The sequence below is a fragment of the Astatotilapia calliptera genome, chromosome 5, assembly GCF_964374335.1.
Source record: "Astatotilapia calliptera chromosome 5, fAstCal68.1, whole genome shotgun sequence".
Taxonomy (NCBI): Eukaryota; Metazoa; Chordata; class Actinopteri; order Cichliformes; family Cichlidae; genus Astatotilapia; species Astatotilapia calliptera.
The window spans coordinates 18,771,011-18,797,472 of NC_137426.1; the positions used below are offsets into that span (position 1 = coordinate 18,771,011).

Here is a 26,462-nt window from a genome sequence, read left to right on the forward strand (position 1 = left end):
CACTTATAATGATAATGGATTGGATTTATATAGCGCTTTTCAAGGCACCCAAAGCGCTTTACAATGCCATTATTCATTCACTCTCACATTCACACACTGGTGGAGGCAGCTACAGTTGTAGCCACAGCTGCCCTGGGGCAGACTGACAGAAGCGAGGCTGCCATATCGCGCCATCGGCCCCTCTGGCCAACACCAGTAGGTGGTAGGGTAAAGTGTCTTGCCCAAGGACACAACGACCAGGACAGAGAGCCCGGGGATCGAACCGGCGACCTTCCGGTTACAGATACGATACCAAAGTTGATGATTACAGCAACTAGAAGACGGAAGTAAATAGTGTAAAAAACAAATATTTATCAGTAGCAATATCAGCAATGTCAGTCTGCCCCAGGGCAGCTGTGGCTACAACTGTAGCTTGCCTCCACCAGTGTGTGAATGTGAGAGTGAATGAATAGTGGAATTGTAAAAGCGCTTTGAGGGTTTCGAAAAGCGCTATATAAATGCAATCCATTATTATTATCAATATCAATGTAGTAAATTATTCACAGAAAACATATTCAGCGATCAGAGCTCAGAGAAATACATTCAGAAAGGAAATTTAAGCAGCTGCACGTGTACAGATGTGAAGCAGAACTTGCATCTAATTATAGACACTACGCAATAACACGAGGTACACGCTATACGTTCAGTCATTCCCACCGCATGGCTGTTTGCATGCAGAAATGTTTATATTGCTTTCATGTGATGTATGAACCACTGCTACAAATCCTCCAGCTGGCAGCTCAGTGAGGTCTCTTTACAGCACATGACATTAACAGAGACGGCTTAGCTGCTTTGCTTTAGTTATTAGCCAAAGTGCTAATCTTATACACTCGAGGTCTTCCTGTCTGAGTGGAAAAATACAGCAGGGAAGTGGCATTAGATCGGATCTTTGTCACAGCCAAACCTCTTTTTTTTCTAATGCGTAACGTGCAGAGCAATAATTGGGTCAGAGGAGTTAAAGCAAACCACGGTTACTTTGTTTCTCACTTTGGCTCTGTTCATGACATGTTTGCTGTGTAGAGCTCTCGCAGTGTAAGCGGCTGAGAGGAATACTGATCAGTTTTCTGGGGCTGGAAAGGGGCTCTTGGGGGCGGGAGTTTGATGATGGAGAGGTAGGTGTTCACCGCGTTTTTCTTTTGCGCTTTACGCTTTAACGCCAAAAAATGCGGCAGCACTCTGTCGCCAGTTCAATTCCCGATTATCCTACGAGCTTAAGTTCAACGAATGAATAAATTAAGCTTATAAGCAATGCCAAATAATCAGCTGAGAAGTTCTGAATGTGTGCAATAAAACCCCCAGAGCTCTCTGTCAGTGTGAATGAGAGCTTTAAAGGTTTGACAGCAGTTGTCCTATAAGTGTGGAGGAAGTGGAAGGACATTGGGGTGAGGGTTTTCTTATTGTTTTTAAAAAAAAAACAAGAAAAACAAACAAACGAACAAAACCAATACAACTTAATTTGCTACTGATTTTCTCAGCATGCCGAGGGAATTTCTTAAAGGAAGCAGCCTGGACGTACCCGGACAAGAAAAAGGTCTCATGAAGAAGACTCAGTTGCTCGACCGCGGCCAGTGGGCGAGCAAGTTGGAGTTTTTACTGGCTGTAGCAGGAACATTGGTTGGCCTGGGAAACCTTTGGAGGTTTCCCTACTTGTGCTACAAAAATGGGGGAGGTATGCAGATCAAACATATATCCCCTCTGCTTTTCTGTCATTCTCTCAAAATTGTTGATATGTGAACATGAAGGGTAATGCTTGAAGAGATTTGCCCCAAGCGAAATCTTGTGGCATATTTGTGTAATGATCCTCGTGTTTCTACTCTCAGGTGCATTTCTTATTCCCTACGTCCTGTTTCTGCTTGCTTGTGGCATCCCAATGTTCCTCCTGGAAACAGCTATGGGACAGTTCACATCTCAGGGATGTATTACCTGCTGGAGGCACTTCTGCCCCTTGTTTGAAGGTCAGTGTATAAAAAAAGCTGAAATATGTAAGTGAGAGTTGATACTGTGTGAAAACATGCCCTCTTTACCAACAGTTGAATTGTCCTTTAGTTTCACATAAAAAAAAAATGCACATTACTTTTTGGGAATTGCATGTTAAATAAATTTCCGTGAAAAACAATAACTCAAATAATAGGTTTTATTTTTTGGAGTGATGTATGGTTATGTATGAAACCATGAAGTAAGCGCAAAAAAGTTTTTTAGCTTTACTTAACTTTGTTCAGAGCACAAGTGTGAGTAATGTGTTGTATCTTACAGTGTCGAGACTGTCGTGCTGTCTCATCTACTGCACTGGTTCGTGTGTTCTTTGACAGATCTGACATATCTGACTGACACAGAACATTTCCCTGAGAAAAAAAACATCAAGGTCGAGATTATACGTTCTTCAGAGAATTGCAAAATAACTTGTTGACTTAAGAAAAAAGAAATCAGTTATGTTCACTGCCAAAAAGAAAAGCTTCTCATGTCTAGGGAAGGGTATTGATAAGATTTTCATGATTCCGATTCCATTTTTGATTCTGTTTGACGATTCGATTCTTTATCGATTCTCTTATCGATTCTTTTTAAAAAAAAAGGAGAACACTAAGGTCGATTAGCTTAGAACTTTGTTTTATATCTTCTCTTTGAACAAGATAGAAATTTAGGAGTAACATGGCCTTACAAACCCAGCAGTGAGATCTTAAGAGATCCACAGCCTACGGCTCTTCAATGGGGTGTCACAGGGTCCCCAGGAAAAAAAATTGTAAATGTAAAATAATAAAATAAATATTCGTCTGTAGCAATAACAAAGTATAACATAAATTATTCTGCAGCAATTACACAAGAATATCCAGTAATGTCCCTGCCTACAATTAAACACATTCACTTACCAAAAATCGAGGGCATCTGCTTTGGCAAATGGGTGCAAGCCTTTTACCACAAACTTAGTCACTGCTCGGTGACATTCGTCTATCCTGGCCTGAAAGGAAACGCTACCGGTAGACTGCAGCGAGAACTGCCAGCATCTGAGCCAGACTCTGTCTGTCTCTCTCATCATGGTCACCTAAATGCACAGTAATGGCAGGTTTTGTAATAAGGCAGATCGCGCTAACATAATATGCACTGTTGTTGATTATTTACCTGCCGCATTAACGGGAGAGGACGTGCTGCTGGGTTGAGATTCACGAGTCCGGAGTGGAATTAAAAACACGACATTCATTTAAGCTTATCGCGTGTTTTTTGCATTTTCGTAGTGTTTCCTCCCTTAAATGAAATATCTACTTTGCAAGTATTGCAAGTTGCCCCGTTGTCATCCGTTCTTGTAAAGTATAACCAAACTTTTGAGTGTTTGAGCCTCTTAGGTACCATGTTTCGATACCCATCCCTACTCATGTCTGTCCCCAGCACATACAGTGCAAAAGTATTCGGCCCCCTTGAACTTTCCCACATTTTGTCACATTACAGCCACAAACATGAATCAATTTTATTGCAATTCCACGTGAAAGACCAATACAAAGTGGTGTACACGTGAGAAGTGGAATGAAAATCATACATGATTCCAAACATTTTTTACAAATAAATAACTGCAAAGTGGGGTGTGCGTAATTATTCAGCCCCCTTTGGTCTGAGTGCAGTTAGTTGCCCATAGACATTGCCTGATGAGTGCTAATGACTAAACAGAGTGCACCTGTGTGTAATCTAATGTCAGTACAAATACAGCTGCTCTGTGACGGCCTCACAGGTTGTCTAAGAGAATATTGGGAGCAACGACACCATGAAGTCCAAAGAACACACCAGACAGGTCAGGGATAAAGTTATTGAGAAATTTAAAGCAGGCTTAGGCTACAAAAAGATTTCCCAAGCCTTGAACATCCCACGGAGCACTGTTCAAGCGATCATTCAGAAATGGGAGGAGTATGGCACAACTGTAAACCTACCGAGACAAGGCTGTCCACCTAGGAAGAAAACCCCTTGGAGTCTGCAAAAGACTTGAGACTGGGGCGGAGGTTCACCTTCCAGCAGGACGACGACACTAAACATAAAGCCAGGGCAACAATGGAAGGATTTAAAACAAAACATATCCATGTGTTAGAATGGCCCAGTCAAAGTCCAGATCTAAATCCAATCGAGAATCTGTGGCAAGATCTGAAAACTGCTGTTCACAAACGCTGTCCATCTAATCTGACTGAGCTGGAGCTGTTTTGCAAAGAAGAATGGGCAAAGATTTCAGTCTCTAGATGTGCAACGCTGGTAGAGACAAACCCTAAAAGACTGGCAGCTGTAATTGCAGCAAAAGGTGGTTCTACAAAGTATTGACTCAAGGAGCTGAATAATTACGCACACCCCACTTTTCAGTTATTTATTTGAAAAAAATGTTTGGAATCAAGCATGATTTTCGTTCCACTTCTCACGTGTACACCACTTTGTATTTGTCTTTCACGTGGACTTCCAATAAAACTGATTCATGTTTGTGGCTGTAATGTGACAAAATGTGGGAAAGTTCAAGTGACTAAGTTTGTGGTAAAAGGCTTGCACCCATTTGCCAAAGCAGAAAAGAAAACTGCCTGTGACTCCTGAAAACCTGATGGATGTTGTGTACAAGTCCACGTGATCCGCATGACACATTTTGCAACTCAGAGGAGAGGTGCAGACTTTGGGGCGGAGCCAGGCATTGCTTCCGTCTTTTTAACCACTCTTATAGATTTCTTAACCTTTTATTTGCTGTAACTCCTGCTGGTTGGATACGGTTTAAAGATTAGTCATTACAAGGCATGTTTGTGGAGGATTGGCTCTTCCCATAGTTTTAGCACTGTTTTGACATTGCCCTTACTGAGGTTGTAGTGGAAAACCACCTAGATTCATTGTGACGATAGCATCTACAGTAGATGGTCAATAGTACACATTAGGACATAAATATATATAACAAGATATGTGAACATGGGAAAGTGTTTGATTTTTGCTTGTTGTTATATTACTGTCATGATTGTTTGTGCATGCTTTACATCATGACATGTATCCATATACAGTATGCTTTATATATTTAAAATATATTTTTGTTTTCCTCTTTTATCCCGCTGTAAAGCACTCTGAATTACCTTGTGTCTGACTAGTGCCATACAAATCAAGTTGACTTGATTTATGAAGCCGACTCACACCCCTTCCATTCATAAATATGGCAGAGATGTTGAAACACTTTTTTTTAAAAAAGGAAGTCAGTTCTACCACGCAGAGGTGTCAATATTCCCTGAAGGGCAAGTTTAACCCTAGCGTAAAATTCTCACAGACGTGAGAAAGTCTCTCACGCCTGGATTTGGGGATCCTCTGCCATTCCTCCTTGCAGATCCTCTCCAGTTCTGTCAGGTTGGATGGTAAATGTTGGTGAACAGCCATTTTTAGGTCTCCAGAGATGCTCAATTGGATTCAAGTCAGGGCTCTGGCTGGGCCATTCAAGAATAGTCACAGAGTTGTTGTGAAGCCACTCCTTCGTTATTTTAGCTGTGTGCTTAGAGTCATTGACTGGTTACAAGGTAAACCTTGGGCCCAGTCTGAGGTCCTGAGCACTCGGGAGAAGGTTTTTGTCCAGGATATTCCTGTACTTGGCAGCATTCATCTTTCCCTCGATTGCAACCAGTCGTCCTGTCCCTGCAGCTTTTTTTTTTTTTTTTTTAGCAAACTCCATGGTGGCTTTCATGTGTCTTGCACTGAGGAGAGGCTTCCAGCGGGCCACTCTGCTATACAGCCCCGACTGGTGGAGGGCTGCAGTGATGGTTGACTTTTTACAACTTTCTCCCATCTCCCAACTGCATCTCTGGAACTCAGCCACAGTGATCTTTGGGTTCTTTTTACCTCTCTCACCAAGGCTCTTGTCCCCCGATAGCTCAGTTTGGCCGGACGGCCAGTTCTATGAAGGGTTCTGGTCATTCCAAACATCTTCTGTTTAGAACTGATGAAGCTTCTCGGATGAGAGGTGAAACGTCTTCATGCAACTTAAAGAAGTCCAGACGCTTTTCTTTGCAAGCTCCTTTGACTACGATGACCTGGATGACTGAGAACCTTCACAGACATCTTCTGTTTAAAGATTATGGAGGCCCCTATAGTCTTAGGAACCTTAAATGCAGCAGAATTTTTTTTGTAACCTTAGGTAGCTCTGTGCCACAATTCTGTCTCTAAGCTCTTCAGGCAGTTCCTTTGACCTCATGATTCTCATTTGCTCTAATATGCATTATGAGCTTTAAGGTCTTATATAGACAGGTGTGTGGCTTTCCTAAGTTCAATCAGTATAATCAATCAAATGAAGGTGTAGAACCATCTCAAGGACGATCAGACAAAATGGAAACACCTGAGTTAAATGAATAAGTATCACAGCAAAGGGTCTGAATACTTTGGACCATGTGATATTTCAGTTTTTCTTTTTTAATAAATCTGCAAAAATGTCAACAACTCTGTGTTTTTCTGTCAGTATGGGGTTCTGTGTGTACATTATTGAGGAAAAAATTAACTTAAATTATTTTAGCACATGGCTGCAATAAAACAAAGAGTGAAGAACTTAAGTGGGCCTGAATACTCTCCGTACCCACTGTACATCTGTAATGGCCTTAAAAAACAAGAATTGGGTAAACAAGTTTGAATTTATTCAGAATTTTCTGTAATCTACACAGGGTTATAAGTATGCATGCAGACACAAATATATTTCTACACTATCATTTAAATACTTCCATAAGTAGGGCTAAAGGCAAGGCATATTAGAGTAACTTCTTGTTATGTAAAAGTGTGAAAGCGCATTAAGTTAATTGCATTGGATGCCAAAATGTCAAAGCAAAAATGTCTGCTGCTGTATTTTAAGAAAACATATAAATTTTTAGTCAAAACAGTGAAATTTGTTTTATATGACAAAATAATATATAGTCCAAAATAAGTATTTGGCTTGCTATTTTCCGCCAGCAAAGTTTGCAGTTGCCAATTTGGAAGTGTGTCATGTGATTCAAGTCAAAGCCCTGGGACATTTTTCTTTGTATCTCTGGTATATGGAATATGTTTGTGGAAACAAATGACACCTGATCTTTCAGCTGAGCTTCTCTGCACTTACACTTGCTTTCAACTGACATATTCTAATATAATTTATATTTAAGTCACTTAATCTTATAAGCAGTGAACCCGTGATGGAAGCTAGGGGATAATGAACTATTGCTAATTGCTAATAAGAGACTGCAAGAAGCATTCCTTTAATCTGAAGTTCATAGAGATGTCCCCAGTAGAGTGCCGTGAAGTATAGTTTATTGCTTTAACAACTGGCATGTTCCACGAGGATTCATGTGAATTTGTTAGAGGAGAATATTTCATTATTTCATTAATATATTTCAATATATTAGCTTCTTATCCCCGAACAGCCACCAAACATCTGCTTTACCAACAGTATGGTTTAAAAACCAGTGCACTTCACATGCATCAGTGTCAGTAACCCAAGTTCCAGCTTCCATTAGCCCTTGTGAAGCAGGTGTAGTTTCCGGGATATGGTTCTACATCACGAGGGACCTGCAGGAAACAGATAGTGGTGAGTGTGACAATTAGTATCATAAGTGATTGAAGAGTTTTGGAACGGCAGTAAAACATCTCAGAACTGATGGACTATTATTACTGTCCAGTTTAAAAGGCACCCTCCTAAGCAATTGGAGATTTTAGACTGTGGGGCTGTCCAAAACATTCAGTCTAGCCATACATTTTTGTCTGATCATCATGTGGCCATTGTAGCCTTACTGCTTGGAGGTCCTGCACTAACCTCCATCTTTGTGATAGGGATGCTTTCTTTACAGGAAACAGGTGTATTACACATGGAATCTGGGCACTCTTTTACCCCTGCCTTATTTAAATCTTCTGCTTCTTTTTTTACTGGGTACTTTCTTTGGTGAGACCTATAAAATGATTTAGGGGGTATTTTTACTGGTTCTATTCCTTTAATATGTCCAACATCCGTGGACCCCTTTGACAACAATGTGTCTGGAATGTCTTTGTGTGATTTCTCCTCTTCTGTTGTAAGAAAACCATGGATACCTGTCACTATCCCCGGTCATCTAGATGTATTTCTTTTCTTATTTTTGTGCTCCAGTTTAACCTGGTAACATATGCTTTCAAAGAGGGAGAGTACTGTACGCCTGGGTGTCTCTTTTCTTCAGCCCAATCCCTTGTTTCCTCAAATCTTGTTACAAAGGCTTCTAAATCCTGCCACCTCTCAGTTTTCCTTTTCGCTAATGACACGTTAGGAGCTTCAAATCCTCTGTACTGGCCTTTTTCTTCAGGGCCTAATTTACAGGCCACCACTATGCTCCCTTCCAATATAAAGCTGTGAGGAATAAAGGGGCACTTTGGGTTTGAAGAAGTTTCTGCTCATAAGCTGCATCTGAGCCCGGGTCGTCTTTGTAAGACATGGTGCAGTGTATGCCTATTGTGTTTTGGATGTCTGTGTAAGGTCCTGCTCTGCGTCGTGTCATGTCATGCAACTGTGGTGTCACACTGCTGGGGCCACTTGGTACTATGTCCAAACTATACCAGTACCTGGGTGTTTTTGGTGAGAAATGTACAAATGTATCTGTACCATTTTTGTTCATCCTGTCCACCTTGGTCCCATTAACCCAGGTAATACGGAGTTCACCTGAGCAACTGGTCCGTGGTCCGGTGGATTTTGTTGTCACTGTGAGATTTTCCCCTTTGTCTCAACTGGAGACACTGGTCAGTCACACACAAACCATTTTAAATAGCTAGTCTTTTTTCCAATTTATTTTTATTTTATGGTTATTTATTATTATTATTATTAACATGCACAAGCCCTCAAGTGCCTGACTCCTAGTAATAGGCCTACTTTATTTTCCACTCAAGGTTCCGTGTTAGTGGCCCAGACCGCTTGCTCCCAATTCAAGTTGCTCCTCTGGTTCATGGATCTTGTCACACTTCTAGTTGCCTCTGCTCCCGGCCTCTATGTCCTCAAACGGTGTTTTTAACAACGGAGATCTTTGATTGTAAGGAATCCCAGACACCCCTGTACTTGGTCTCGGTCGCGTTCCCGAGGCGAGTGGGGTAGATGGATCTGACTCGAAGGACCAAACTGTCAGAATAAAACTAAACAAAAATAAGGAAAAGTCAAGAACTGGAGCGTTTGTTCTTGCAAGGGACCAAAAGCATCGCTTTTGCATCGCACAAGGTTTCATGCAAGGGGTCGAAGGGGGAAGTCCCCAGTGAGCTTTTTATTAAACTTTGTTAATCCGACCCTCCTTTGCCTTAAGACTGTCACACAATAACATTTTTCCTTCTACAGGCTTCTCACGAGGACAGTTATGAGTGTGTGTACTGTAATGAGCAGATAACTTTTTTAAAAAAAAACTGGGCATACTTCCAATCACTAAGCGCACTGAGTTTATCCTTCAGTATCATACAGCTCATACTAATTAGAAAACACTGCATAGGATATTTTTTCCAAAATGGAGCCTCAATTTATATGAACAAATTGGAGTCTATTAGACAGATATGATTCAAACCACTGCAGCGCAGTGCCTTTAATACCCACAGCATTCTCTAATCACAGTAATAAAATGTTATGGTTAACAGTATCAAATGCTGCACTGAGGTCAATGACAAGCACTGAGATGAGTCCACTGTCAGAGGCAATAAGAAGATCATTTGAAACCTTCACTAAGGCTGTTTCTGTGCTGTGATGGGCTCTGAAACCTGACTGAAACTCTTCAGATAAACCATTCCTCTGCAGATGATCTGTTAGCTGTTTGACAACTACTCTTTCAAGGATTTTTGAGATAAAAAGAAAGTTGGAAATAGGCCTTACCTAGGATGACTACTGCCAGCTTGAAGGCATGTGGTACATAGCTGGTAAATAGATTTAGGCTCATCATATTTAAGATTGAAACATTGACACACATTAATGGCAGGAGGAATGGGGTCTAAAAGACACGTCGATGGTTTGGAGGAAGTAATTACTGAAGTTAACTCGGAAAGATCAATTGAAGAAAAAGACTCCATCAATGGTACTGAAGGTAGCTGTAGATAACGTTACATATGTGAGATGATTATGAGTCGTTTTTTTCCTAACGGTTAAAATTTAATTTGTGAAGAAGTTCATGAAGTCATTACTAGTGAACGTTAAAGGAATGGTTGGCTTAACAGTGCTCTGACTTTTTGTCAGCCTGGCTACAGCGCTGAAGAGAAACATAAGGTGGTTTCTATTTCCTTCAATCCGTGATAATAGTAAGATGTCCTAGTTTTCTGAAGGGCTCTTTTTTTTTTTTTTTTACATGCAGTGGGCATTCAGTCAGACCTTCTCTTGGTTGGTTCTAACACATTTTTTAAACAACAATGCATTGTGTAATGAATTAGCTTTCCCAGACTGTCACCACCTCTCTGTCCCTCTTACTTTGGACTGATGTTAGCACCATTATTTTCAAAATAATTTCCAACAGCTACTTTCCAGATAGTTCTGTGAAACTCTCTTGCAGGGCAGGTTTAAAAAAACAAACAAAAGTACATTAAATGTTTTGGATGCCATTGAAATTTACTCCATATGCTGCAGTATAATTTAATTGCCTTTTTATAATATATACTGACTCCACTTTATCTTCTCAGGTATTGGATATGCAACCCAGGTAGTGATTGCATATGCTGCTGTTTCATACATTGTGATCCAGGCATGGGCTTTCTTCTACCTCTTTTCATCCTTCAGTGCTGAGATTCCATGGGCTAGCTGCAGGAATTCCTGGAATACAGGTAGCTATTCAAAGCGAAGGAAGATTTCACTGTGGTCATTCTTTATTTCAGAGTTATTGACATGGTGATCTAGATGATTTGGGGAATCTCACATGACAGTGAGGTCATTTTGTGCTTGACAAATGTGTAGTCTCTAATATCTCTTTTATCAAACATAGATTAAACTTTGTTGACATGGCTCTGCTTTTTTCTTTGTCAGAGTCTTGTTTTGAATTTGATAAAGCAAATGCGTCATCCAACTGGACAGCAGCTGCAAACGCAACAACACCAGCAGCAGAATTCTGGGAGTAAGTGTAAATGACATGTGTCTGACCTCGGTAGATGGATTTACCTCTGGAGCTTTTGCCGAACACTGAAGCCATCAGTCCCTAAATTTCAACAACATATATTTGAGTTATTGGAAAGCAGCATTTCCATACTGGTTAACCAATAGCTGCTCATTATTTCTCAATAGTTATCAGAGTAAGCAATCTGTATACACATGGTAACCACACTACATAATCAGTCCAAATACAATTTCCTGATTGTTAATCTGGAACATCCATCTTTTTAGCTCTCATTGTCTTTAGATGTGTTCTTGTAATCTGGTACAGATGTAAGATCCTTTTTGGGATGGATGCTGATAATTGGCGATAATACCATCAAGTCATTTTTGTGTTGGATTATTCAGATACTGATTAGGTCACATCGTGTTTAGTCATAACACGCGGCTGTACACAGCTGTACGCTCATCTGGCCCAGTCTCGATTCTCAGTGTTGATAAAAATTATGAACTCGCCAAATATCAAATTATGTAACTGCTTGAAATATCACTTTGTACCACATACAGCATACCACCTTTGTGCTATTGGATGATTTTAATCATGATACTGTTGGTCACGATTATGGAAGGAGTGGTCCTATTGATATAGTCAATATTAAGAAGGTATGATTGGTGCCTTCTTATCACCATGTATGTCATAAATGTACTGACATCAGTAATGTGATCAGTGGCATGCTGATACTTTTGTGGCCAAGATTACTACTAATCATATACTCACAACAGTCCTGAACTTAAACACTTGGCGCTGAATGAGTTTAAGTTGCCCCTGATATGACTGGTTACAGCCAACTAGTGACTTCACACATTAAAATGCAGCAAATCTCTATGTATCAGTTTGTTCACAAACTCCTCTTACATGGTCATAAGTTATGCAACCAAACTTGGCTGCTAAAAGTTCTTATCTATTTTACATATTATGATTCATCATGTTGCCTAGTAACCACCAAACAACACAATGCAAAATGAGTCATTTACAGTGATTATAACACCTTATCATTTTAACTCCATGACAGTAACATGTCATTTACTGAATATAATAAAAGTATAATCATTTCTGATTCCTTTTCATCTGTGGTGTTTACTGTATAAGTATTGCACTGTATCATTTGATACATTAATTGATTAAATCAAGGTTCCAGTATTTGGGATTTTACAGTATTGTGCAAATGTCTTGAGCCACCCCTCATTGTTTATATTTTTCCAAGTTGCCAGATTTTATTGTAGTTTATTTTATTTTATTTTTTAAGTGCTCAATAGTTTTGAAAGTGAAAGTCTGAAAGTCTTTCGAAGTGTTTCTTTGTTGCTTCTTTGTTGCTGTGTTACTAACTACTAAACACTGTCATCAATCATTTAGGTGTAGAAAAAGCACCTAACTCTGAAATGATATCTTTAGGCACTTTGTGACTAGCAGCCTGTCACAAAAATACACTTTTGTTGGAATTAGACAAGTGGATAAAAGAAGACGTATCAGAACTAAAAGACTATCTGTAGAATTGCATTCTAAATAAATACCTTGAACATATTTTAGGTAATGAGATTTGAATCCACTGAATTTGTTGAAATTATGTGCATTTTATATCTATATAGATAAATAAGGGAGGTTAGTGTCTGGTTGATGGGCAACTACATAACTGACTTTCTGGTTTATTGTAAATAAATATTGTAACATTTGCATTGTGTCAACTCTGTTATCACTTATAGTAGTTGTGAAAAAAGTTCTTTTGCACCCAAATGGCTTTTGTTTTAACAAATAATATGGGTTTCTTTTCAGGAGAAGAGTACTGGGTATATCTCAAGGGATTGAGGAGATTGGTAGCCTGAGGTGGGATTTGGCCTTGTGTCTCTTACTGGCATGGATCATTTGTTACTTCTGTGTTTGGAAAGGAGTGAAGTCCACTGGAAAGGTAGAGAAACATCTTTAAAATATGATTTATTAGTCTACATTTAGAAAATAAGTTCTGCAAACACAGTTTATACATCTACTATCACATCTGCGGTACCTTTTGAAGTAATATTGCAAGAATACATTTGTGAACCCTTGGAAAATACCAGGATTGTTTTAATTGGTCACTGAAAAGAAAATTATCAGAGTCACATCCAAGGTCTGGTTGCTGAAAGTTTAATCGTCTCATATAAATTTGTTGGTGGGAACATATACTTCAATCAAAAGAACCTTCATAGGACCTTAGAAGGACAATACAGAAATACATACAAGCTGGAGTTTATCAGGATGTAACAAGGCAAAAGTTCAGGACTGTTGGTACTCTCCCTGGGAGTGGCTTCCTGTGTAGATTACACTACTGCAGTAGTGTAATCTACACATCTCTTTTAGAATTGCACATGTGCAATTCTAAAAGAGATGAGTAAGAACCTAAGGTAACAGCAACCCCCTCTTAAGTTTCAAAGATCACATGGTTCCAGTATTGCTTAATGTTCTGTGAACAGCTCAAACTAAATCTGAACTCTTTGGGAGGAGGCACAGGGATGTATTTGGAGGAAGAGGAGTTACACCTAAATGCAGACAGCAGTCATGTCTCATTTTGCAAGCAAAAAAAGAGAGACAATACTATGGCACAAATGAGGAATGTATTGTCTGAAATATGTTTAGATGGAAAAAAAAAATGTTTTCTTACACCAAAGAACATCAAACTTTACACTGTCCCTGTGATGTCTGCTTTGAACCATGCATTTCCTTCTTGTTGACAGGTAGTTTACTTTACGGCCACTTTTCCCTACGTGATGTTGGTGGTTCTGTTAGCTCGTGGACTCACTTTACCAGGAGCCATAAACGGCTTAGCTTTTTACCTGTATCCTGACCCCACAAGGTTGGTGGACCCTCAAGTAAGTAATAAGATCAAAACAATGTGTCAATACCAAGAAAAGCTGCAAGCTTGCACACTACCCACGGAAGCCTAAATACTAAAATACCTACATTTTACACAATGAATATCATCATTTAGTGATGAGTAAACTAATATCTGTGTGTTGGCATCAGGTTTGGATGGACGCGGGTGCACAAGTCCTTTTCTCCTTTGGGATTTGTCAGGGGAGTTTGACGGCTCTGGGCAGTTACAATAAGTATAACAATGATTGTTACAAGTGAGTACGCTCCCCCGCCCATGTTCTTAAATTAAAAAAAATATGCTCAAAAATTCTAGTAATCTTATTGTTATGACAAGATAAAACTGCACTAAACAGATGTTTTCAACGTTATTTAATCCCTGGCCACTTAGTTTTAAAATAGCCAGCAGGGAGCACCAAAGTGATACTTTCATAAAACTGCACAGGCTTTCTTAATAACATGCAGACTGTAAATAAAAAAAGTTTACATAATGCTCAAATCCTGTACAACTTTTTTCTTCTTACTTAATATCTTGGGCAGCAAGGTACTTTTTTTTTTCATATTTCAACATTTTAAACAGCTGCTTTTGCTTTAAGTGTGTTTCTTGTTTTGCTCTTTGTTGAATGCTGTGTGTTTTCTTCTGTCTCCACAGAGACACATTTGTTCTGTGTTTGGTTAACGGAGGATCCAGTTTTGTTGCAGGGTTTGCAATCTTTTCTGTTCTGGGATTTATGTCCTACGAACAAGGACTGCCAATATCAGAAGTGGCAGCTTCTGGTAGGGCATCATTACACAACTTCTGTTATATTTAATGAAGTCATTACACTGTCAGTGGGTTTTATTAATCCACTTTAAAATACCCCCCCCCCCCTAAAAAAACAAACAAAAAAAAAACAACCAATCAACCAAACAAAAAAAAACCCAACCAAAATCAAGGCAAAACAAAGCAATGCTAAATGGAAAAGCTGGGCCTGTGTTTTTACTTGGCATGGAAATGGCTTTAATTTAATTTTGGAGACAAAATTCCTGTATTAGCTTCTCTTAGCTAAGCACGGCTAATACAGTAATTCCCCGCCTTTAATCCTGAACAATCCTCCTGACCTTAAACTCCTTCCAATGAAATAAATGAATGCTATCAGGTCATTATGCCTAACAGTAGGATGTTGCAAGAATTTGTGAGTCCAGATTTAAAACATTTAGAGTGCTGTAACTAAAATATAAATTGGGAGAAGGCTGCAGTAAGCAGTTTTATCCAAAAATATTTAAGTTGCCATCAATGACTGAAAATATTTCTGAACAGGACCTGGCTTGGCATTTATTGCCTATCCGCGCGCGGTAGCCATGATGCCTTTACCTCAATTATGGGCTATATGTTTCTTCATCATGGTCATCTTGTTGGGGGCAGATACACAGGTTTGCTTTAAGCCAATAGAAATCCTGTTTATTTTTCACCACTGTACATGTTTGGTTTTTAGTAAATGTGTTTGATTTGTCTGCGTCTCTTGCAGTTTGTGAGTTTGGAGTGTTTGATGACCTCAGTGACGGATATGTTCCCCAATGTGTTTCGAAGAGCTTATCGTCGAGAATTGCTGCTGCTCTGCCTCTGCTCTGTTTGCTTTTTTCTCGGCCTCCTCCTCGTCACCGAGGTGAGAGCTCTGATTAAATTTCCCACAAGTCTTTACACTACCCTCAGTAGGGTGTAAAAATGGACCAGTGCTCATTACTCTTAACGTACTTCTTTCTAGGCAAAACTGAATTTGTATGCATGCATTTGTTGTCTTTATCTTTGATTAGCTATACCAATTAACCTCTCTGTCTTCCTGCAGGGCGGCTTGTATTTCCTTCAACTCTTTGATCATTATGTGTGTAGTGGAAACAATCTTCTCCTTCTTTCTGTGTGTCAGTCGATAGCGATTGGATGGATATATGGTGAGTCATTAAAATCCGAGAGTCAAATCCTTGCATGTTTGCACAGATCTGGCTAAGAAAGCTGATTCAAATCCTGCTAATCCCACATTAATTGAAAATACACTTAAGACTGCTTTTATTGAGTCGCTTATTACTAAAAGGCCAAAATTTAGGCTTACTATATAGGCGTTCATTCCAGCTATTCTGAATCTTGCTCAGCTGGGGTCACAAGAATAAGCCGTGTCTTGTGGGTACTGGCTCAGCACCACTTTACCAGCAGCTTCACTTTTTAAACACTTTCTATTGAGGTGGAGTTTTCCCTTCAGGCCCAGTCCAACAGCACAATTATGTGAAGTTAGTGTTAAAAAAAAGCTCTCAAATTAGTTAGAGGTTAAAATTATGACCACTAACTACTGCATTCTTCCAGAGGCTCATCTAATATTTCCTATATCTCCCTCTTGCTAACTAAGGAATTCGTTAAATCAGTGGTTCTCAAATTGTGAAACAGAGTGACAGGTGGGGTTCTCACCTTTTGTTTATGTACTCATGTTGAAATGTTGTTGTTGATGCTTTGCTCTTTTCATTTTTAGCTTTTTTAGCAAATGTTTGGACATTTGCCTTGTGAAAAAAACTGCTTGTATTTACTGCCACTGGCTGAAACATAACCTGAAGGCATAATGGATCCATCCTACTGCTTAACAGCTGACATGTGTTGTGGCTAGAAAGTTCTGCTTTAACTTCATGTACCCATAGGACTTTCTCCGTTTAGCCTAATTTAGATATACAAACTTGCAAACCTCTGATGCTGAATTTAGTGTCGATTATGCATAAAAGTCTTGTGGTTTGGCAGGTGTTGCTAGAGGTTAGGTTTTCTTTCACACATCAACTTCCTTTTAACTACCATTTGTTAATAGTGTTGCAAACTAAAGATACCTGGAAATCCGTCCTATAGCTTTTTCCTACTTTCCTTGCATCATTTGTCTTAATATTAAAAATACTAAGGAGCTACTTAGATGAGCCAGTGGCTGCTGATTGATTGGCTGATGTGGAACTTGTAAGCTTGGTAATCATCTGAGAGATCAAGCTAAGCTTGCCTAAACCTTTGCATGGTTTGGTTAGCTCTAAAATTGTACAAGATGTGTACAGTGTGCCCGTTATTTACTAGAAGCAATGGCCTGAAACATTTCTATTCATGTGATGGAAGAAACTGATGCTTAAAGATAATGTGCGGGATAGTGCTGAGGTTATTTAGACTGGAGAAGATGTGGTCATATTTTGTATGTTCAAAAAAATTAATATGCAGACCTTCATTTTACTGTTTTTCTTTGTGCTTTAACTAAATGTGTCATTTTCAAATGCATTTAGTGTTCCTTATGTGTGTACTTTGTGGCACCAAATCAGCTGAAAGTAGTGATTCTTTGAATGTGAATGAACGCAAAAGATCTAAAGAACACTAAACATTCAACTATAACAACACATCTGCAATGCATGAACAAAGCTTTATGGACCACCTCACAGTGTTTCCTGGTTAGGATGAGAAAAACATTTGGTGTGTGAAGCGGTGATGTCAGCTGATATCTTCATTCATATCTAAGTGTAAATATTGTTATTAAACTCTTTGTGAGACGGTGATGCTCAACTAGGACCGAACCACTGGCACCACGGTGTCAATAATCATAATGTGTCAGATAAATTGGCAAATACTGATTGCACGACTGTTAAAAATCAATTGTCATCTACTGACATCGTACAGCTATCTTATTTAGGAACAGTGATGGGAATAACGGCGTTACAAGTAACGGCGTTTCTAACGGCATTACTTTTTTCAGTAACGAGTAATCTAACTAACGGTAATCACGGTCACTGTCTTGCACAACACCTGGAGCTAAGGAGGCAAAACAATCGCATGAGTGCTGCTGTTTGACTGAGGAAGAATAAAGTAGTCGTGGTAAGCCAATCACATGACCACTTCAACATGACAAAGCAACAAGGTGATATATACCAGTTTTTAAATTGTGTTGATAGGTCACGTAAAACCAGAGTCATGATAAACAATATATACGCGGCGTTTTTTCCTCAATAGTTTTGTCACGTTTACTGTCTAAGGACAGCGCTAGCAAGCACTCTCTGCTTATGAGCAAAACAAACAAACAAACAAACAAACAAACAAACAAACAAACAAACAAACAAACAAACAAACAAACAAACAGGGGAAGTTTTAGGAGTGATGGTGAGAGAGAGAGAGAGAGAGAGAGAGAGAGAGAGAGAGAGAGAGAGAGAGAGACAGCAGAAAAAGAGAGAGAGCGAGTTTTGAGACGTGAGAGATTTGTGAATTTAGCGTGTTTGGAGTGTGTAGTTAATGTGTTGTCTTGTGTAGTTAGTGTGTAGTGTTGTGGATAGTTTTGTGTCGTGTGTCAGAACAATGAGGCGACTGCTGTCTCCAGGTAGAAAAAGGAGTGATACACCTGCTGCTGTCAGGCCTGCAGGTATCAGGCTGTGATGTTCTCCTTTATAGTGGACAGAAATTATTGTTTTGGAGTGACACAAATAATTTGTGTGGCATCTTATTGAATGCAGAACAGCTGATTGTTCTGTAAATAGTTTGAAATGGTTATTTAAAAAATCAAGGTAAAAGGTAAATGGATGCAAATAACTGTGTTTGCAAAACTTGTGCATAGGATTTTAAAATTGACAATTTATATTTGCATTTAAAGTTATGAAATATGATTCACTAAACATGTTTGTGGTTGTTACAGTAAAAAATATAACTTTTTCTACTCTGATTTTATGTTGTTTGTCTGATTTTAGATCAATTGTGTTAATAGAGTATGTCAAAATGAAAACAGGACTGTAAATTCAGACAGGTGAGGTTGTGCTGAAAAGAATGAGACCAAACAAGGCAAAGTAAATCGTTTTTAAAGGTAAAACGTGGAGGGAAAATCAAAAGTAGTTAAAAATGGCCAATTATACCCTGGACCCCAGAGGGTTAAACATTTTTTTAAAGTAACACAATAGTTACTTTCAAGTAATTAATTACTTTTAGAATATTGTAACTCAGTTACTAACTCAGTTAGTTTTTTTGAAGAAGTAGCTAGTAACTATAATTAATTACTCTTTTAAAGTAACTTGTCCAACACTGTTTAGGAATGACTTTCACTGTTTTGGTTGACTTTGTAGAAAGCATTTTATGATTCTATTCATTAATAACTCTTATGATTTTATTATTATTTTATCAGTCCTGGTAAAATTTATAGTGATAATTCTAACCTTGTTATTAACTTCTCATGTTTTGCTCAGGTGCTGATCGTCTTTATGACAACATTGAAGACATGATAGGTTATCGTCCCTGGCCTCTAATGAAGCATTGTTGGCTTTACGTTACCCCTGCTGTGTGTCTAGTGAGTGAAACAGAGTTCCTAAGAACACAAGTAGTCTAATTTATTCATGAAAACTTGTGGACTCTTTTTGTGATAAAGCACCAAACAACAATTGAAAGCTAAAACTTCCTCTTCTAGTTCAGGAAATAGTTTGAGGTGAGGAATGAACAAGAGATGCAAGTGAATAAAGAAGAGAAAAAAGTGTCCATAACCTTCCAGTGTCATTGTGGCATATGACTCTGTGATAAACTGTGCAGGGTGCACCCTGCTGGTGATACACTAAAACTAGTATGAGACAGTTATACGAATATGGTGGCGAGAGATAGGAAAAGTGGGGGGAAAAAAGAGAAAATCTACTATAGTTTATTTCATTATTAATTATTGTGTGTGTTTGTTTTCATTTATTTCAGGATTATTTTTTAGAGACAGTTCACAAAAACAGTCATCTCAAGATGTATTTTATTGCATAATGCAAGGACCCTACATTATCACACTATGAACAGCCAGCAAGGCAAAGCAGAAACTAAAGGACTTGTAGACAAATGTCAATGAGCATCGTGCCAGATAAATAAGTCAGCAGGGAAAACGGGTTTGGAGGGAAAGTGACACCAGCATCTGCAAGCAAGATGTTTCTTGACCAAAAATCAAATTCTTTAATAACTTATTTTAGATTTGCTGACAATGAAGGAACAATGAATCCACAGAAAATATTCCCAGATGAAGAGAACACAAATCAAAAGTATCCATATACATTTAGAGTAACTGTAGATAACCTATACTTAGCAACCTATACTCATTGTACTTTCCCTGGTGATGATAAAGATTTTTCTAAAACTGAATTTCTTTTAAAATTTCAAAACTTCATTGTTGTGTTGTTTGTGTTTCTTTCAGGGTACTTTTGTCTTTTCAATTGTGAAATATAAGCCTCTCAAGTTCAACAAAACCTACGTCTATCCGACCTGGGCGTACGCTTTGGGCTGGTTTCTTGGACTGTTCTGTGTTCTTCTAGTTCCTCTGTGGATCATCTTTAAAGTTACTACAATGAAAGGGACAATTTGGCAGGTATGCACTCAGTAAAGAAAACAGGAGCACCACCGAAACACCATTAAGCTCCCAGGTGATCTTGTTACTAATTCAGTTCAGTTTAGTGTTAAATGTTTTTCCACCATGACAAGTGCAGTCAGGCTAAGGTAGTGTGGCGGATGGATCAAAACAGTGTCCATGCTTGGATTCAGCAGTGCTGTGTGCATGTCTCCTCTTGTTACTGGTGCCGAACAAAATATTTTAAAAATCTAAAACTATATGAGCTTTTTAATCTGCCAACACATCAGAATGTTCTTTTCTTTAACTAACAGCCCAACACATTCAAGAGCATTAAACCTTACAATTCTGTAGTTTAAAGTAAAAGCTTTTCACATCAGTGTCCTTAAAGTTGCAGCTTCTCTGACACAAGTTATTAACACAGACAGTTCAGCAACTCATCTTAGGCCAAAAACATTAGCAAAGCTGGGCACCAGACAACAAAATACTTCCTGATGGATTACCTTAAACTTTAATATGCTTTTGCTGCCAGAAAAGCCAAAAGGCCGTCATTAGATTGGACTGGCTGAAAGGTCACTGAGTTAAAAAAAAAATGCTCCAGTGTCGTTCAGATAAGATATCCATCTGGAAACATGTAAGAATAATGAAAAATCAGGGGCTCAGTAAAGTTATCCCCTACATCCTGTGTGGGGGCATTAATATCTGTACTAAATCCCATCACAATCCATCTAATAGTTATTAAAACATTTCCATTAGAAGTCCTGAGTTCATTCTGGTGTTAGAGGAACAGTCAGCAGATCAAGTAGAAGACTCCCGGCCATCATCCTGTCTGTTAAACTGTAAACTTGTTCATTTTCAAAATTCGTAGAACAAACAAATTAGCAGTAATCTAATCAATAGTGAGGGACACTGGGGAAGCTGTAATAGGTGTTTGGTCATTTCTGCACATTTTGAAAAGTTATGATTTATTGCAAATGGACTGAACTGATCGTCTTTCCACAGAACCTCAGGCAGCTGTGCGTCCCGCAGAGCTTGACGCACAGAAAAGCAAAGCAGCCCGAGCAGTGCCCTTTAAACCCAGACATTACTCTTACTCCTGTTGCCAACGAATACAAGGGAAGAGGTGGAGCTGAGATGGAGATGCAAGTCTGAAAACCATAACATTTTTATAAATTTTTCAGATGTGATGTTTTTATTTTATTTTAAACTCAAGGTTTTGTAAAGGAAATACTGATAAGATCATTAATTCCGAAGACTTCTAGCAGAGTTCAGAGGCAGGTCGAGGTTTGAGAGACCGTGTAGACTAGTGACTAGCGAGGTAACTTTATTCCCCGCTACATTTTTTGTCTTGCTAGCAGCAATCAGTTTCAAATCATTCCAGTGTTTGGTTGGCTCTTATTTAGCACCACAATCCTCAAACAAAAGCACTTGAGCCTTGTAGTTGACTTTCACATTAGATTGCCACAAACACTGCCACAATTTCTGCTGATTGATAGAATTCATAACTGTAACTGTGTTGAAATGTACTTTTAATAATGTGGCAATAATATTGATAAGCCTATTAATGTAGGCAGCTGGAAAAAGTTTTTCTAAATTTTCTCCTGCATCTATGCTGAATCTGTCTTACACTGCCTGGTCAAAAAAAGAAAGAAAGAAAAGCAACCACCCGTATTTAAATAAGCAAGCTGGTAAGAGAATGATGGTGAACCATCATCTTGGGGAAAAAGGATGAAATTTTTTCATCTTGGGAAAAAAGTTTTATGAAGCTAACAGCATTTCCACATTGTTAAGACAGTACAAGTTGTGTGGCTTTAGGAAAACTACTTATCAGTGGTCAGCTGACTACCGCTGATGTACTGAATTGCCATCAATATGTTTTTTTTTTCTCATGATTCTGAGAAGACAAATCGAGGATTCAGCAACTCTGAAAGATTAGATTAGATGAAACTTTATTAATCCCTCGGGTGGGTTCCTCTGGGAAATTCAGTTTCCAGTAGTGCAGCACCGACAGAAGTTGCATGTTACAATAAAGGGGATTGAGAGTATGGATGTGAGCATATGTAACACGTGGCGACACTAAAGCGGTCGCACTAAAAAGAAAGATTCTTTAAAATACAAGGGGGAGCAAGAGAGTCAGATACCACGGGCACAGAGAGGAAGCAGGTCTGATCAGAAACAGTTTATTACTAGGCCAGGGAGCACAAATAAAAACACCCTTAAAATGCACATAATAAAATGTTGTCAATCTACTAAAACTAAATAAAACAATTCTAAAACCCGTAAAACTACCATTTTCTACATTCACCAAACCCCCCCCTGGTATAATTATGCCACATGTTCATTATGGGTCCATCAGCAGGCCAGGAATTCCTTCTTTAGAGCAGAGTCCACGCCAGCCTCGTCTTCGGCAGACAAGAAAGAGCCTCCCATCTTCTTGTCCTTCCGCTGGCCCATCACTTCCCAGCCCGGCTTGCGTTCTGCACCCGAATCCATCATGCGACCACCGCCACAGCTCCCCTTGCATCGGTGTCCTGTAAAATAACAAATAGGGGCCAGAACAATGGTCCCAGAAGCGGCCCTGGCTCATGGCCATGGCAACCCTCTCCCAATCCAGCGGCACCCAGTAAACAACAGTAGAGACCCTACTCACAAATGCAGGCAGAGGTAAACCTCTGCCCTGCTGCCAATCACACGCGTTGTCTCTTACTGTTGCCGTTCCATGAGGTCAGGACTGGGTTGCCGCGTCACGCTGGCCATCTCGCATTAACCTTCCAGTCTGGGGCCTCTCTCCTTCAGTGCTCAGCTAGCCTGTTTTTAAAAGGTCTTTACACAGCTGATAGGCCACCTCTGGACACACCCCTGCCTCAGCAGGTGGTCCCTATCAGCTAATTTGTCCCATGTGCAGCCAGTCCACAGTGGATAAAAACCATGTCACATAAAACACTAAAAACCATGCAATAGAAACAGAATAAAACCATGCAAATAAAACGACACTCATAAATAAACACTAAAAATCAGAATAAAAACAATATACAAGATAAATACAAATTTCCACTGTGTGACACATAAATATACCAAATATGCACATATACACATATATAAATACAGAATATATAATATGGATGAATAGGAATACCAGTGGATTGCACATTTGAGTGAGTATATTGCACAGTGATTATTGCACAGTCAAATATAAGAAAAAATATTGCAAATATTGCACAGAGTTGTTTGTGGAACACGAGACAACATTTTCACACATGAATCAGCTGACACAATACAAGATCTTAGTGAAAAATTTGTGCAATTCTTGCCTAAGATTATGAAACGATACCATGGGAATTTGCGTTGTCATCAAAATTTGAAGCAATTCTAATAAAACATTTGAGTTGTTCTTGTTTTTTTGACTTGGCAGTGTAAAATTTTTAATGGCCTTTTTTATTGTTGTTGTTGTTGTTGAAAGTGTTACTTGCTCCCTTTGAAAGAAATATATTAATGTAATATTCTTGTGCCAAAAGTTCCCTTTCGATATGAAGGCAACTCAACACTGAGTTGACTCGCCAACATCTCAGTTGCCTTCGTAGTGTCATATACCACAAACACCACTCAAGATGAGTTTGGGTTTGTTTAGTTTTTTAAATGACCACAGGGAAAATTAGTTAAACCACTTCGTAGTACAGCCCTCAGGTCTCTGCAACATGCACAATAAGCAATAATGTGTCACTGTGAGGCATAGAGCAATAACACACTTTTGAGATAACAAGGTTTGTGAAGTTTGCCAACACTTTTTTTCAGTAAAGGATAAAGGATTACAGCCTGTCACCTTGTTCAAGGATCAGAAGATGCAAATTATCACCGTCCACTGTGACCTCAGATTATTACACAATCTGAAAAAAACACAAACAAAAAAATCAAGTTGCAGCTGATGTGTGTGTGGATACAGTGAGCTCAACATATATTTTATACACTGACATGGTTTCTGTTATTTTAGCTGTGTGGGTAGGAAGATTTTATGTTACGTACAGTTATGAATTTGATGTAGACGTGGTTTTAGAGATTTAATGTGGGGGTTGGACAAAAATATTGCTTTAATCATTTACAAATTCTTGCAATAATTATATGTTGTCCGTCATCTTGAGGGGCTCAATTATAATTGCACTAAAGCCATTTCATTGATATGTGTGTGCTTTGTCTTTTCTTTCTTTTAAGTATATTAATTCTTCATACATCAAGCAGGTAAATGTTTGAGGGGTGTTCAGAAGGTGGCATTTGCATTTTAAGCTGCTGCTGAAAATTTACAACATGCAGTCAAAGATGCTACCAGTGAAAATGAATGAGTGATTTTTACATTGTTAAAACATTAGAAAGTCATTAAAGAGACAGTGAGAACATTAGAAGGTCAAATTCAGAGAAAAGAGAGAAAACAGTGGTGAGGTCTGCAAGATAGACCTACACATCCATGGAAGAGGATGGTTTCTGTGGCTGAAGAAGACTTTCCAGGAGCTGGGCATGTGATTGTCCAAGTCTATCGTAAAGATAAGTGGCTGCAAAGTGCAGTGGTTTACACATTCACTTGATGATTGAAAGGTTCCTGGTTTGAATCCAGCCAGAGACACAAATCCCTTCAGGGTTTGTCTGGTGTGAAACTTTCCCACATCAAACATGCTGAGGATCCTGCTGTGGTGAACCCTTGTCACAATGGAGTAGCCAAAAGTAGTTTCTTCTTATTGTTCTGACATAAAAAGAAGATAAAAGCTGGTTAAAACTAGAGATGGCACGATACCACTTTTTTATGTCTGATACCGATACCGATATCATAAATTTGGATATCTGCTGATACCGATATGAATCTGATATAGTGTGTTTTTTAATCAATAAAACTTTTTTTTAATATCTTGCTGCATTTTGTATAAGTTCATACTCAAGTTTAAATAAACAACAACACTAAAGCTATTCTGTTATACCAGTATGTAAAAAAATACACTGCACCCAAAATATTTCATAGTTCAGCAACACTGATCAATCTAATAAAGTTAAACCTACTCCATCCTTCCTATTCTGGTATTTTAAAGAGTACTTAGCCGAAATATTAAGCAACCTAACTAATAGGGTTGCAAACTCCCAGCAAAAGAAAACAGGGAACCACCACCCACCCTCCACCTCATGATGCTTAATCGATGTAATCAACTTTAATTTGATGCAGTGTGGGAAAAAAAATGCACAGAATTAAATTATTTTTCAAGAATAATTAAATAGATTCAACATCTTTCTTCAACAGAATTGCAGACTGCACAGATGGTACCTTCCCAAAGGAAAAAGTATTATAGCTTACTAGGGTATATTAGACACAACAGTTACTATATACAATAATGGACTTCTATACATTTTACATCAGATTAAAACTTTGGGTGTAAGATTCAGATAATTATTTATTAAAAGCTAGACATTTTAAATGAGAATAAGAAAGAAAGGTATGTCTTTGTGCCCCCTTTTCCCTGTTAATGCCCTATCGGGGCATTAACAGTGGACATGCATATTAGATCGTTTTTTAGTGAAATATAATCCCTCCAGAAAGGCAGGAAAAGCCCGGAAACTTACTTTAAAACTAAATATGTTCCCTAAAACGGTGGACAGAGCTACAGACCCATGACAGCCTTACACAGGTAGCCAGCAGCTATGACCAGCACTACTTGTGGAGTTAATAAAAGGACAGGTAATGTTTGTCGCGCTGTTGCACACACAGCACGCTTGTTTGTTTCAGTTCGTCAGTTGCAACAAGACAGCTTACCAACGTGTACGTAATAAGCTAACACTCCTGTGTGCTACACACTACAGTGCACGCTGTACACCTACTTACTGGGTTTGTCGCATCAGTCTGTGTCTCTGAGTTAATTTGTGTTTCTCCTACAGCTCCGGACCGCAAAAAATGCGCGTGCTCTTTGTGAGCTCGTTCCCGGCTCGTAACCAGCGCGTTCTGCCGTCGAGGGCGATCATTGGTTAAATGTGATCATGTGACTGATGCAAGCCAGATCCTTTTATTTAGCAAAACTATGATTAATAGTTAAATATTATTGTTGAGGGGCACAGACAGGACTCCGCACGCACACACACATAAAAAAAATAATAAATAAATAAAAAAAATTTAAAAGTTGCCTCAACAAAAGGGCACTTTGGGCACTCATCAGGAAAGGGGCGGGTG

At 38.9% G+C, this 26,462-nt stretch overlaps 1 protein-coding gene across 3 annotated transcripts; it reads left to right on the forward strand.

Moving 5' to 3' along the window:
- The first annotated feature begins 969 nt into the window (after positions 1-969).
- On the forward strand, positions 970-25,156 carry LOC113022393 (sodium- and chloride-dependent GABA transporter 2-like). Of its 3 annotated transcripts, none has more exons than XM_026167758.2 (15): positions 975-1,151; positions 1,515-1,708; positions 1,860-1,994; positions 10,636-10,776; positions 10,976-11,063; positions 12,870-13,002; positions 13,805-13,939; positions 14,094-14,197; positions 14,593-14,717; positions 15,241-15,353; positions 15,449-15,586; positions 15,767-15,869; positions 19,146-19,246; positions 20,117-20,287; positions 21,269-25,156. In XM_026167758.2, the coding sequence occupies exons 1-15, from the start codon at positions 1,141-1,143 to the stop codon at positions 21,416-21,418; spliced, it is 1,842 nt and encodes a 613-aa protein (XP_026023543.1). In that variant the 5' UTR covers positions 975-1,140; the 3' UTR covers positions 21,419-25,156. The 3 variants fall into 3 exon arrangements, with proteins under 3 accessions (XP_080157379.1, XP_026023543.1, XP_080157378.1); XM_080301252.1 differs by having other exon boundaries at positions 1,149-1,421; XM_080301253.1 differs by lacking the exons at positions 19,146-19,246; positions 21,269-25,156 and having other exon boundaries at positions 970-1,151; positions 20,117-20,281.
- Positions 25,157-26,462: the final 1,306 nt, after the last annotated feature.

Bases quoted from the DNA above. Each gene is read 5' to 3' on its own strand.
- LOC113022393 (XM_026167758.2), top strand. The intron at 14,718-15,240 runs GTAGGGCATCAT...ATTTCTGAACAG, and splicing joins ATCAGAAGTGGCAGCTTCTG to GACCTGGCTTGGCATTTATT. The intron at 19,247-20,116 runs GTGAGTGAAACA...TGTTTCTTTCAG, and splicing joins TTACCCCTGCTGTGTGTCTA to GGTACTTTTGTCTTTTCAAT.